Source organism: Miniopterus schreibersii (assembly GCF_964146895.1).
Source record: "Miniopterus schreibersii genome assembly, chromosome: 4".
Taxonomy (NCBI): domain Eukaryota; kingdom Metazoa; phylum Chordata; class Mammalia; order Chiroptera; family Miniopteridae; genus Miniopterus; species Miniopterus schreibersii.
In genome coordinates this window covers 84,305,956-84,320,885 of record NC_138105.1, presented here as the reverse complement: position 1 = coordinate 84,320,885, position 14,930 = coordinate 84,305,956, and the positions used below count along the sequence as shown (strand labels likewise).

The 14,930-nt window shown below is 43.8% G+C and overlaps 1 protein-coding gene across 6 annotated transcripts in view; it reads right to left on the bottom strand.

The window, feature by feature from the left end:
• The window catches only part of GRIA1 (glutamate ionotropic receptor AMPA type subunit 1), a 266,749-nt gene that overhangs the window by 97,786 nt on the left and 154,033 nt on the right, over positions 1 to 14,930 (bottom strand). For all 6 annotated transcript variants that reach the window (XM_081137494.1, XM_081137493.1, XM_081137498.1 and 3 more), the window contains 2 exons: positions 5,550 to 5,711; positions 3,431 to 3,598 (listed from right to left, as the gene is read on the bottom strand). In XM_081137494.1, coding sequence (XP_080993620.1) covers positions 3,431 to 3,598; positions 5,550 to 5,711 — 330 coding nt within the window. The remainder of the gene's footprint in view (positions 1 to 3,430; positions 3,599 to 5,549; positions 5,712 to 14,930) is intronic.

Sequence of the window (14,930 nt, the reverse complement as noted above, 5' to 3'; positions counted from 1 at the left end):
GATGGTCTTCCAGGAGGGCCTATGGTCCCCCAACCTCCTGGTCATGCAAATATATATGCATATACATGTGTGCATTTTTCTGGGAAAAAGAGTCCAGAGCTTTTTTTAAAAAAAATCATATCCTCAAAGGATCTCTGACCCCCAGATACTAAGCCTGATCTGGGGAGCTGGGTCTTCTCTGCCAGCCAGAGCCAACTAATGGCCACTCTGATGCCTCCTCTTTCCTGGAGCACTGAGGGCTTCCAGGATGTGAGCTTATTAATATTCTGAAAGGCTCCCTTGCTGTCAGGCAGGGGGCAGACAGGTGGCTGATTATCTCTGCACTGCTGCTGGGGAAATTATAGCAAGGCGAGGGGTAAGGGTGTACAGATATTATACGAGACCATGTGCTGTTCGTTGCTGGCTGGCCGCAGTTTTGTGTCTTCCCTGGGCTGGGCCTTGCAGGCTTCAGAGCAGAGCAGTTATGTGTACAGAGCAAGGTAGCAAGTTCCATTGTTGGGTTAGCGTTCCATTGTTGCCACTAACTAGCTGTATGATTTTGGGTAGACTTTTTTTAACATTTCTGAGGTCAGCTTCTTCATTTATAAAGCGCAATTAATAAAAGTAACTGCCTCAGAGTGATATATCTAAGATTTAGTGAGATCAAATGTAAAATATGTGCAGAGTCTTGTACATAGTAAGCCCTTAACACATAACTGGTATTACCATTATTTTTAGAACTTGACTCCTAGCATTCTAGCCCTCCAGGGAGCTGGTGCTGGGCCTCTAGGCCTCACTCACAGACACAACACAAGCTGAACCACAGGTCCCCTCCCAAAGCGTGACCCGAAGGCCAGTGTTCAGGGAGACAGAGACCTGAGCCCCCAACCCCAGTGCTAAGGACTGAATGTCACTGGGACCCAGCCCATTATGGGCACACAGCTGCTCCCTAGTGGTGTGACTGTTTCAAGAGATGGGTCGAGAAAGCAAAATGAATAGATGGTGGCCATGGCTGTAAGGGGAAGGTCCCAGAGGTCAATGTGTATAAGCAAAGACCCCTTGGGCTACAAGACAGGCCTGGAGCAGGAGGAGGAGCCTGGATGGGGTCTGGTCCAGCCTTTGCTGAGCTGCTATGTGGCTCTGAGTCACTGTCCACTCTGGGCTGGCTGCCTCAGCTATAAAGTGAGGGAAGTGGGCATCATTAATCTCTAAGACCTCTCTCAGTGACACATTCTTGTGATTATAGGTGCTTAACAAGGATTTTGTAAAGGAATCAGTTCGAACAGCTAATCTTTGGATCAGAATGTTGGGTTTTGTTTTCATTTTCATTATTTGTGACTAGTTCCTCCCCACTCCCAGGAGAGACAGAAGAGAATTTCTTGAGGGCAGGTCTTGCCTTCTCCGATCATCCTCAGCACTTGGCCCAGGCCAGGGTGCGCTCTTGGGGAGTAGCTGATTGGCCACTGGAGAGGCAGGCACCTGTCTTGACTCCAAGACAGTAGAAAAGTGGTCATTATTATTTTGACTATGGGAACTCCTCCTCCTCATAAACCCCACTGGAGGCAGAATCAGATGAATGAGTACACATCACAACCAGAAGGATGTGGGTTAGACCATAGAAAAAAAATAGATGCTTAGAATCCTTAGACGCAGTTGAGACACAGGGCTTGACTCTCCTACCTCCTCATTGTCATGACTAAATAAAGGGAAGTCTGTGAGAGAGCTGAATGATCTCAGGGTCACCCAGAGAGTATATCAAAGTTACCGAGAGAGCCAGTGACCCAGATGAACTTGGAACCCAGCTCTCCTGCTTCCTGGGTCAGAGCCTTTCCTGCCACCCACATTGCTTCCTAGGCTTCATCACAGTCATGGTGGCGTCAGCATATACTTCTAGAAACATCATTAAAGTAGGAGAGGCAAGGGAGTTAAGAAGGGTTGTGAAGCTGAGGGCAAGTGCCTGGGACCTTCTGAAACCAGCCTCACGTTGCACATAGAATCTGCCTCCCTTTTGGAGTCTGGAGGGGCATTTTAAATAAGCCAGGAGGCGGGTGCTGCTCCTCTGGCAATCATTTGGAAGCTGCTTGGTGCCTGCTGTTGCTCCAGGGTGATTAGGGGCCAGTCTGCGTAGAAGAGACATAGGGAAGGCAAAAAGGGCTGCTGGTGGACCTCTTAGCATGACCCTCCTGTAGTCACGGGGCTGCTGCTTAGCTTCATTCCAAAGAACAGAGATATACATTCCCCTCCACTTAGAGGCACTTCATCCGACCTGAGACACAGCTGGCGATGTTCCTTTCTCGTCTGGTCTCTTTCTCCAGGTTGTGAAAATTGTGAGAGCTGTGCACGTGTGGTTGGAAAACAAATGGGAATAGTTTTGCTCTACATTTCTCCCTCATTCAGAAATGCTCCTCTCCTCCCCTGGGAGCCTAAAGTCACCTTCTGTTGGATGTAATCTTAAAAGTAGAGCTAGTCTTATCCAGACAACTCCACTGGAAGAGGAGGGCGGGTCCTGAGGGCATTTACACCAAAATACCTCACTGTTCCCAGTTTGCCACTGTGCCCGATACTGTGGTGCACTCTGCGGGAACACTGCCCTCTTTGCCCAGGCCCCTTTGGAAATGCAGCCCCTCCATCAGGAGGCATTGGAGGCATCGTATGGTGCTGTTTACAGTTTGAAAATCACAGTCTGGGCTGGAGATGCGTCTAGAGATTTCTAGAGACTAAGGGAGACTTCTAGGAGCTCTGAGAGTGATCAAGCTGAGGGCAAGCCCCCAGAATGTTCTAAACCAGGAATGTTAAATACACAGCCCATGGGTATCATTTTCTCATCTGGCTTCTGCAGAAGACATATTACTAATTGGGTATTTATACTCTTTCCTGTTGAATTTGGATTCAGCCTCAGAATCCTTTGCAAAGACAAATGATTGGAGTGGGCATGAACATTTTCTATCCCTGCTCTTTAACTGGTCTTAAGTGCAAACAAAATTAATGATTGCAATGCTGAGAAGCAAGAAAATAGAATCACAAGTACTGAGAAACACTGTCATGGCTCCTTCGTGAAATGTGCACAGAGAGCAAAGGTAATGAAGAAATCCTGAAAACCAGGGCAAGTGGGGAGAGTGTCCAGGAGACCACTAAATGGTCCAGTTTCATCCCTGTGCATTTCAATCCCCCTTTCCATACAGAATCGCTGGCTTCCGTTTTAGCATATTCCCTAAGCAGAAAATATAGCTTTTCACTATATCAGGCATGACTATTCTACGCTATTGTTTTTTGTTTGTTTGTTTTTAATTTCTACATGAGCTTCCATGTAATGCCAAAAGCCACAAACACAGTGCAGTGATGTTCCAAACTTCAGGCATGCTCTACCTTTTAATAGCTACATTCCACCTGAAACTGATGCTGAAATGCCCTATGAGGCTCCCATAAAATGGGCAGCCACTGCCGGTCTCACCTGCTGCAGAGCTCTCTGGATGTCGATCCCCTGGCCCCAGGGCACAGCTGGGTTAGCCAGACAGTCCCCAGCATTGCCCCGGCGGGATATATCGATTCTCTGCCTTCGCAGGCTCTGGAAAGCCTCAGCCATCACCTTCACTCCATCGTAGGTGAGCGCAGAGGTGTACTGGTGGGCAGAATGGAGACAGTTAGGGGAAGAGAGTACTGATAGGAAGGCAGGAGGGAGCTGCATCTGAGAATGTGCTTTCTGGTAATGAGAATGCCTACAGTGGGCCAGATATGGGGGGGGGGGGGCAGTGGTGAACCAGGAAGTATCTGCCCCTTAGGTGGGGGCTGCTATGAATTGCTACCCAGTATTGCCCTCCTGAACTGCACATTGCTGGTTATGACCTTGGAGGAGAAGCTGGAATTCTATTTGTGTGCAGTCTTGCAATTTTATAATGTTAGCTCATTGAAAAAAAAGAATGCATAGATTAAATTCAACACATCTGTACCGTCTGATACATTCCACAATAAAACAGTTGGTTTTCTCTGTGTTACAGTCACCAATTGGGAACTAAGAGGAACTGTTTATTCCACCATCCCTTGTGACAGTAAAAGGAAAAAATAATCCAAGAAAGGTACGTACCTATTTCTACATGTGGCTCTCCCAAGCGGCAGGTTTACAAACTTTCTGTCTGCAAACTTTCCCTTGTGCTTATTCATGATAACTCTCCCCCACTCCCCCACCCCGAGTTGCCTAAAGGGGGATAAGATGTTGATGAAACGAAGCCTGGATAACAGTCCAGGACAGTATTCCCTGGCTTTTGAACTCATGTCTGTTGTCTTCATTAATTAGTCCCCAAGGCCTAGCATGTTCTCTGGCACATTTGAAGTTCACAATAGGGGGTTGTAGAATGAATGTATAAGTATTTTTCCCGTTTTTAACTTTGATTCTCTCACATTTGAAAAGTACATATATTTTACTTGGTCATTTTTATAATCTGCTCCAATCTTTTGAAAATTGGGATATTTACATATTAACTTATTAACTGCTATGTGGTATGCTCATTTAAAGCACATTTGTGATTCTGTTGGCTTAAGCTCATATTGAAATACGTCTTCATTTCAAATTGCTAAGTCGGTTTGAGCAAAAGCGGGAGGACACACATCTCAGTTAAATGTCCTGCCATTCACAAAAAGATATTGACCTAGTGACAAGAGAAAGTGGCAGAGGATTCACTGTTTTGCCCAGATAAACAAATCTGGCCTTAGAATCCTTTTCAATGCAGTGTTCCACACAGTCACTACCAAGCTATCGGATTTGACATGGGAAAGAAAAATTACCTTCCATCCTTATTCTAAACCATTATCAAATAGCAAACAAAATAGATTTTGGCTGCAGGTTTTAGAGCTGCATTGCTGGGAAGTCGGCGGTAGATAGTCTGCATGATAATTGGGAGTTGTCTCTCTGAGGCAGAGAAGTGCTCAATATTTCTTAGTTAGGTTTTCCTGATTTTTAGCTGAGTACATGGCTGACCAGCTCACTACACAACTCAAGGAGGCTCAATGGGCAAAGAAACAAATGCAAACAGCATACCCCTAGAGCTGTGCAAAGTGGTTTTTTTCAGCTTCCCCTGTAGCTAGCTGAGGCTAGGTTTCTAAGATGTGGCCAGTAGAATGTGAGTGGAAGCTCTGTGTGTGACTTCTGATAACCGTTCTTAAAGGAAACAGTGTGCTTTTTATTTTCCTTTTCCCCGTCCTGCTGGGTAGAATACTGAGGCAATGGTTGGAGCTTCAGCAGCCATTTTGGGCTATAAGGTAGCTCCCATATGCTAAGGATAGCAGAATAAGAAAATAGAAGATGCCTAAGGGTTTGATGATTGTAGAATCCTTATTTAAGCCCTGGATTGCTGACTTCTGAATTTTGTTTATATGAGAGAAAATATGTCTATCTTGTTAAAACCATTGTCGTTCTGGATTATCTGATGTTTGTACTCTTAGTCTTTATGGATATGTTTTCCTTAGCTTGTTCCTCTTAGAAAGCCTATCTTCTCTAACAGCTAACACTGTGCAGAAACCTGAGGCAGGCAACGGGACTGGTTTGGTCCTTTGGTGTCTGCTGCCCATCCCTTCACCTTAGGTCTCTTCCAGTCCACCCGGGTGTGGTCTCGAGTGTCGCTGTTCTTCCACTGCTGCATGATCTTGGCTGGGATGGTGTCTGTGTAGTTCACCAACTGGAAACCTGTCACATTTGCTCCACTCTCCTTGAATTTGTTTAAGTCGATGTCCATGAAACCCTGTGCAGGCAGGAGGAGGAAGAAGTCAGAACACGTTGCCTGGATAAATCCATTTAACCATGTTACAGAATCACAGGATTTCCCAAACTGTTCCAAGAGATGGAACCAGCTTAATAGAGAGATGGTTGTGCCTCCTTCCTTCCAAACTCGGTTATTACCTAGTTCATGCACAAAGTTAGCACAGTGGCTAAGAGCACTTGCTCAGGAGCCAGCCGTGCCTGGGATGAAGTGCTGGCTCTACTGGTCATAGCCATTGGTGATGCTTTATTGGACTAAGTTACCTGATGGTTTCTTGTCTGAATAGGGGAGGTTAGGAGGTCGGGGAGGAAAAGCAATGCAGTGATGCATGCCAAGTGCCTGGTGCAGATGGAGTGATCAATAAGTGGTGGCTGGGATTATTATGATACCACAGATATGTAACAGAATAGAGAACATAGGAGGGAGTTGTCTCCTCTCACACCCCCACCCTCCATCCCTTTGAGAGAGGAAGAATCTGAAGCCTATCAGGGGCAAGCTTCTGTGGGCTCCCCAAAGACACCACAAGTCTGTGGAAGAGGCTGGATTTTGATCATCCCTCGCCCTGTGCTCCTTCTGGTATCATATACTAGATGTCTACTCCATGAGGCCTGATCAACTGTAACACCCACAAAGCATTCTTTATTGGAAATGAAACTTTCCTCCCCATTTGGTGAAATTCATTTAAACTCAGGAAGCCTTCAACTTAAAAAGGAAATCTTGTATTTGTATAATATATTCCATAATGTACAATACTTTCACATCTATGGCCTCATTTCACTTTATGAGTCTATAAGGTAGACATTATATGTCTATTTCCCAAATACAGAAACTGAGATGGAGAATTGACTTGCACAGTCATTCAATGAGTGAGCAGCAGAGAGGATACCAGAACTAAGGTCTTCTGAAGCTGCTCGCTTACTCAGTCACTCCTCAAGCAGCAAACATTTCTGAGAGCCCATCAAGCACTTTTCTAACAATGAAAAACAAGTTCCTTCTCTTATGAAGCTCACATTCTAGTGGGCAAGACAGATAACAAACAAACAAGCATGTAACATAGTATGAACACTCGTCTAGTAGCATATGCCACGCAATGAGTCCTACGGTGAAAGATAAAGTTGGAGAGGAGGGCGATGTCATGTCTGGCAGCATGGCCAGGATGAGCCTCCCTGAAGAGGTGGTGATCGCACAGAGACATGAGTGAAGAGAAACATTGTGAGTGAGCTACGGGGACATCTGGGGAAGGACATTCTGAGCAAAGGGAGGATGCTTGGTATGTTCCAGAAACAGCGTGGAGGTTGGTATGGCTGTACTATCGTGAGTGAGAGGAAGAGAGGGCGCAAAATGTGGTCTGAGTGGCAGCCCAAGGCTGCTTGCATAGAGCTTTGTGATAACTCAGGTTTCTTTCTAGGTATTGTTGGTGGCCGGCCCACTGCAGGAATTTGAGCTGGGATCCTAAGGTCAGTGCCCTTTGGGCTCCAAGGCTTGGGAAAGCTGCCAGATTCTAATGATTGAAATTGAAGAGTGATCAGGGGAAGCAGTTTGATGGATTGAGGGTGAGGGGAGCCCTGGACTGGCTTCCAAGAGCCCTGAGTGCTATCACAGCACTGCCTGTCCAAGGCTCTTAATTTCTCCCTGACTTGATCTAGTTTCTTTACCTAAAAGATCTAGCCACAAACAACTTCATGACTCAAAGATACTCTCCCCACCCTGTGCCTCTGAAGTTCTATGATTCTATATTATTTGTATTTTATAAACAAACCAAGCTCAGTCCTGACACTCAGAGCCCTTCCTAGCTATTCCTGGAAGTGTGTCTTCCTTGAATGGTTCCTTTCCATCATTTGGATCTCAGCTAAAATGCCATCTCTTCAGAGAGGTCTTTCCTGACCCCTCACGCAAAGATCCAATTCTCACCCTGTGGGAGATGCTGTTGGTGCTCTGCCCATCTCCACTCCCCTTCCCACACTGATATTCCACTTAATAGACTAACTACAAATATCTACTACTTCACCCATGTGTAGGGTAAGCCAGATGTGTCAGGGAGTTAATATACCCAGAGCCGCTCAACCAGTGATAGATGGAGAGTTAGCAGATAAATACTCCAGCATCCTCTCCCCCGGGTGGAATAATCCTGAGGTGTCTGCTACACCATGTCTAAAGGTCCCCTAATGAATTGAACTCCTGTACCCCACAGGGGTAAGTGCCTTGACTATGTACCTTTAATGGTCAACTCTTCCCTACTACACTCCCCCATTTCCCTGCTATTGTTTCTAACATTGGCACTCAAAGAAATTACTTGTACTCGAATCCTTGTCTTAAGACTTGATTTTGGGAGAACTCAATGAAGCCACAACCAACACTCAGTTCATCTGCCTTGTTCCTGTTAGAGATTCTCCAGAGCCATTGCCACTGTTTGAGATAATTTTCTTCATGATCTGTTGTCTTGTTTTTTATCCCCCCATTGGAATGTCAGCTCTGTGAAGGCAGGGACCTTTCTGTTTTGTTCACCAATGTGTCCCAGAACCTAGCACCTAGAACAATGCTTCATATATATTTGTAGAATGAATGAATAAAAGCCAGAGATTTTCCTCAAGCAAGAATGTTATTCTCCGAGGGAAATAGGATCAGCAGGCAACAAATGCCCATGGATAATTTCACTGGTTGGAAAGAGAAGCTCAGGTTGGAAACATCTTTTGAGACTCACTTTGCCCATAGCCACAGTTTATAGGCTTTCACAGAAGTCTACTGATCTGCACCACGGTTCTAGCAAGCTGTCCCAACAGATGAAATCACATTTAGGTTCTTGTACCCCATATGCACTGGAAGATGTTATACTACCTAAGAGCACAGCTATCCCACCACTGGTTAAAAGCTAATACACAGTTGAGAGATTTCCCATAATTTTCAGAGACCTTAAAAAGAACATCTTGTTCATAAAATAACTATTGAGAGAATGGAATGGAAATGATCTCCCGCAGTCAAATTCTGTCATTTGAAAATCTGTAACAAGCTCCTGGGCATTTTGTACTGACTGTCCCATCTTGAACATAATGGAGGCCAAAGGAAATGGCAGAGTTTATTCTAACATTAATGTCACTCAACTCCATCACCAGAATATCTGGCTACATGGTTATGAGAGTCAAACCTTGGTTACATTTCATCAAACTGGTGGGACCCTCTACCCGAATGCCTCTGCTCCCCAGAGAAGGAATGGACAAAGAATGACAAAACAAGCTCACACCTGTGATGTTAGGTGAAAGACACAAAATTAGCCCTGGCCAGAGTGGCTCAGTGGTTAGAGCATCAGCATGCACACTGAAAGGTCTCAGGTTTGATTCCCATCCCTGGCCCCGGGGTGTGTGCAGGAGGCAACTAATTGTTGTGCCTCTCTCACATCAATGTTTCTCTCTCTGTGTCTCTCCCCCTCCCTTCCTCCCTCCCTTCCACTCTCTCTAAAAATCAATGGGAAAAAAAAATCTTCAGGCAAAGATTAAATGGAACCCCGCCCCCGCCAAATTAGTGAATAACATGGGGTCAGTGTACACTCATCTGGTATCTTATATCATCCCTTCTATGTAGGGTGTCACACTGTAGTGGTGGTCTTGAATCTCTACAATGTCCTTAATCACAAAGAAATGAGTCTCTTACAGCTACGAAACTTGATTTCTCTGTAATGCAAGAAAACGTACTCTTCCAATACAGAAAAGTGTTCTTGACTGTGATGGAGAAGTAAAAGTGTTAACTATTTGTCCACCTGTTAACTGGAAAATTCAACTCACTCTATTCCCCTGAGCATGCTCATTAAACAAATTTTAATTAAAACATTTAATAATTTTTTGCCATTTTTATTAAAAAAACCTTGGGAGGTAATATTTGGTAATTAATACTTTGTTATTTGCTTCATCTGTGCTATTAATTATATAATATTGTATAAAGACATAACATTGATAATTATATTCTATTAAAGATTCAAACTATGAAGTTTGATTGCCACTATTCTCTTTGAGCCATTTTGCCTATTTTATAACATGCCCCCAAATCCTGAGTTCTTTGCTCTGTACATTGTGACTACTAAATGAAAATAAAATTAATCCACAAGATGCTTCTTTTCAAGTTATTCAATACGAGGACTCGGGTCTCCTGAACCCGGGCTCATTTCCAGTGTCCCTCCAGCACTGCACCAGATGCTGCTGGTCACAGAGTGACTCTGTCTCTTATCTAAAACGAAGCTTTGTGATGAGCTGTCCAGTCACTATCCTCCTGTCTGCTTTTTCAGCATCTTTGTGGCATTCCACACAGTCCCATGTGTGACTGATTTGCTCTGCCTATCATTTTCATTCAAGTGCAAATAAACTGGCTGGTGCACTGCAGGCTCTCAGGATAGAGGTCCTTAACCTGAGGGACACATCAAAAGACTTTTGGGAGCTTTTGCAAAGTAGCCATCCCTAAGGATTGTCATTCAGTAGCCTGAAGAGGAGACTGGATGTCTGTATTTTTACAGAGCTCTAATGCTGGTGAATATATGTTAATATGATAAAGACAGTTATTAGAAGAATTTCAAATAACAGCATAACTAGATTCATCATCTTTCTAACGGGCAGTCATTGATGTGATTAAAACTGATAAAGGAAGAAAAAGAGACATAGACATGTTATGTAGACGCATGGAGGAAACGACCACACTCACTAAACGCAGAGGAGGTTTAAAATAGTTATTTCTAAGAAGTGCAAGACTAGAGAGAGCAGGCATTTGCTTTTTATTTTATACCCTTCTGTTATACATACATTAAGTGAATATACTTTCTTTTTAGTACTATTAAAAAATAAAAATAGATTCCTCAGTAATTCTGATGTACCTCGCTGGTCAGGAATCATCTGCTAGTTCCTGGGAAGTGGGAGGGAGTGGCAGTGGCAGAAGAGGGAAGAGAAGTCTTGCATTTATTGAATCTTTGCTATGGTCTGTTAAGGGAGCCCTGCTTAATTGTTATCTATTGGCTTGGAATTAAAAACTGGTGCTGTTAGATACTCTACTGAAACACAGCTCCAGAAGCATTGCTCATAAGAATAATAAAGACAACATTAATGGCAAAAATGCCACTTCCTATGCACTATAGAACTTCAGCAGCCATAGCCAACAGTAACTTCATCTAACTTTTAAGAATTATGAAGTTGCTATCATTTAAAAATGAAAAATGAAAAATGAAATAATCAGTCGACAGTCACCTCTACATTTATTTTAAACATTTCTCAAGCTCTTATCTTGAGCTAGGCGTTTTGTTAAATGCTTTATATACATAATCCTATTTAACCCCCCAAACAACCCTGAGAGGTGAACGTGCACAGTAGGCACTGGAACATGCACAGTAGGCATAAATGAATGGGCATTCATCCCAATTTTATATTGAAGAGCTATAGTTTAGAGACCTGTGGAAAGTCCCCTGAGACCACACAGCAGGCAAGGATTAAAACAGTGCTCCAACCATGCAATCTGTCTTCTTTGTCAGTGTGTTACATCGCCTGGCAGTGGATGAACAGATGAGCTTAGCTTTAGGATGGTATTTCCAGATTGTCCAAGACAAAGAACCTCAGGCAGTGTGGCTGATACAGTTAATAGCCCAAAATAAATGTCTCATCCTGCCAAGGGGGGGCTTTCCAGTATAGCTTTTTGTCTTAAAGGAACATTTGTGGGACAGCACACTAGGTTTCTCTTCTGACACCAACTATGCAAGGTTGATTAGACATTTCCCAAGCCTCTTATGGAGCTGAAGTCTATTAGTGTCCACTTACCCCACGTCTATATTGGGGTCAGCAAATTTTTCCTGTAAAGGGCCAGATTGCGAATGCTGTAAGCTTTGTGAGCCATATGATTTCTGTTGTAAGTATTTAATGCTGTCATTATATCATGAAAGCAGCCATAGCCAATAGTGAATGAATGAGCATGGCTGCATCCCAATAAATTTCAAATAATTTTTATACAGTTTTCTTGTCATGAAATATCATTCTTCTTTTCGCTTTTTTTAATACTTCACTTTTAAAAGTAACTTACATTATTTTCAATAATGTAAACACCAGTCTTAACTCATGAGCGAAACAAAATCAGGTGGCTGTTGACTTTGGCCCATGGGCCATAGTTTACTGACGTCTGAAGCAAAGATATTGGAGATCATATTACTCCCCTCATTGTACAGATAGGGAAACTGAGGGCCAGAGAGGAGACTTGTGGGCTAAGGTTGCATGACTGGTTAGAAGATTAGCTGGGATTGGAATCTGTCTCCCCCATATACTCACTGTAGGAGGCAATTCAATGATGACCAGCCATTTGAATAAAATGGGAGTAAAAGTGTTCAGTTAAGTAAATTAGTTAATATAGTCATTCCATGTACCATTTGTCAATTATAATTTTCAAAGGATTAGAATAAAAAGGCATTTCAAATAATTATGATATCCTAAAGAGATATTTAACGCTATAACTACATTAGACATGCTTTCATCTTGCTGTGAAGATTTGGAAAATGTTTTTTAAGGACCACGAGCAGGCTCTGGGCTATCTTATGACTATTAATTACCACATGTATCTGGGAACAAAAGAACTGATTATGTGTGCTTACTGGTTATTTAACCTCTCTGCGGCTCAGTTCTCTGCAGATAGAATAGAGCCTACATCATAGAATTGGTGGAAGAGAGAAAAGAATACCTTTAAGTGCTTAAGAACTGTGTCCAGCATATAGTAAGTGCTTAATGAACGTTAGCAGTTATTATCGTCATGTTCACTATCATCATTATCACTGGGTCAAAGCAGGTTAGGTGTTAGAACTGCTTCAAAACCTGGCACTGGGTCAGGCAAGCACCCTGGAGATCAGGAGGCAGGCTTGTGGGAAGGCAGCTTTGGAAGGATGAAAAGCTTTATCTTCAAAGCCAGATTTCCCTTTTCTCCGCAGTTCTTTCAAGGGGTCATGTCCAAGCTGTTCGGCTCTCATCGTCCTGCCTGTTCAGATGCTACACCCGTCAGAAGGGAGAAGCAGCACCCAGCATTGTTAAGGGAAAGGGACCAGGAAGAAGTTTATTAAACAAGCCCGGAGACGCTGGGAAGAGACTCCTCCATCCCGTCCCCTTGGGACCTAGAAGAGGTAAGATGAGAACAAAGCAAAGAATGTGCCCTTTGCACTCTGAATGGCACACGTGGAACATGCCAAGTTTCCCCAGCTTGTCAGGTCAATTCTCAGATGACAGTCCAGAGAGAGGATAGTTGTAGAAAAGTGCAGTTTGAAAAGTCTTGTTATATTAGAAATGCTTGAAAAAAAAACCAGGGATGGCCAACCTAAGAAATAATGGAAGCCTAAGAGGTCAAGTGAAGGATGTATTTGGATCTCAGAAGGGCTGTCGTGGGGAAGAGGTGGACCATTTGTTCTCTGAGGCCCTGGAAGGCAGTTCAGAGCCAGTGAAGGGGCAGAAGTCATGGGAGGCAGATTTGGGCTAAAATAATACAAACAACCACCACAGTGTTTACCATGTGTATCAAGCCCTACCATGTAGTAGGCACTGTGCTAAGTACTTTATTTGTATTATTTCGTTTAGTTCTCGAAACAATCGTGTGAAGTGGATACTATCATCATTGCCATTTTGCATGTTAGAAAACTGAGGCTTAAATGAATGGAGAAGCTTCTGCCCAATATAACATTGCTCGTGGGGGGCAGAGATCATAGAGCCAGTAACAAGGCTCTGTGCTTGTTTTCTAATCCCTGTACATGCTGCCTCCTGACCACTAGTCCAGTTAATCTGACTCATTTAGCTTCTGTTCACCAATAAAGCACTGGGAATGCCCTGTAGCTTTAGACCAAGAAGGAGTTAGCAGGTTTCTGGGAGGCCAGGGTATGATCCTCAGCTGCTTCAATGTGTGCTCTGTATTTCCCTCTCTCGGAGGCCTCTCTAGCTTCCTCTCTGAGACTGCACTGGTCCTTCTCATCTGCCCTAGGAGACTGCGGGCTCTGAGAGGGCAGGGATCTTGGTCCCCACTGTGTCCACAACACAGTACCTGGAGCAAGCTGACTGCTTAATTTGTGCTGAAGAATGAAGGAATAGGCAACAGATGTCTTCGCTCACCCTTTCCACAATTTTCTTTTAAGCGTCCACCCAGGGCCTCTCAGTCTCTCAGTTTTTGTCTTGTGGACAAAAGAGGTCTTTTCACTGACTCTGTGTGTGTGTGTGTGTGTGTGTGTGTGTGTGTGTGTAGTATATTCTGAACTAGGTCATAAATGAGAAGCATCAGGAAAACAGTTGTAAGGGCAACCATGTAAGTTCTAGTCCAGGGTTTGAGGCAATGGTCTCATCTTCTCCAGGTATTAGTGTATTGATTTACAAAATAAGGGCCTGGGCTGGATCAATGATCTTTCAATCTACATTCTGGTTGCAGGTCTTTTAGAGGTTATCACGTTGGGCTGGGGGAAGGCAGAAGGACAGGGTCCTAGATCCCCACCCTCCCTCTTCCACCAAAGGAGCTCTGCTTTTTATCTGTTTCACATGCTGGGGATCTCCCCAAGATTCTATTTGAAATTGGAGCTTTAAACTATAAAGTCTGGAAACTTCTGAGCCAGTTCATTTCTCTCTTAAGGGCTCTTCCAGCTTTGATCTACAATTCTGTGATCACACAGGTATGCTTACATGAATATGGATGTATGTGAATTCATGGAATGTTCCTGGGCTAGAGACTTAGCTGTGTCCTCAGATAACCATGTCTCTGCATCATGGTCTTCCAGTTTCCTATTTTATTCACTTTAATCAACTGAACCTTTAATGTGTTCTCACCCTCTACAATCCCTTGTAACACACAGGCTGATCTGGCTCCTACCAAGTCAATAAGACACTGTCACTGTGCTTACATCAGCTAAGCACCATCTGTCTTGGAAAAAAGTACTAGTGTTAACTTATCAAAGTACATTTGAAACCAGGAAAGCAGGTACCTGTACACTTGGATATTTATAAACACAGATCCCCCCCGCCCCATACACACACAGGTGTCTACTGTTGACAAAACATTGCAAAAGTGGGTCAGGGACTAATTTCTCATAGACCAATTTCTCCCAGTCCAGGGATTTAGGATAAAATGCTCACACTTTCTGGCAGAAGGTCAGGGGCCCCCAGACTGGGCTGTCAGTGTTCAGGTGCAGAAGTGTTCACCCTGGCATGAATTGGTTGGTCTCCCAGAGCT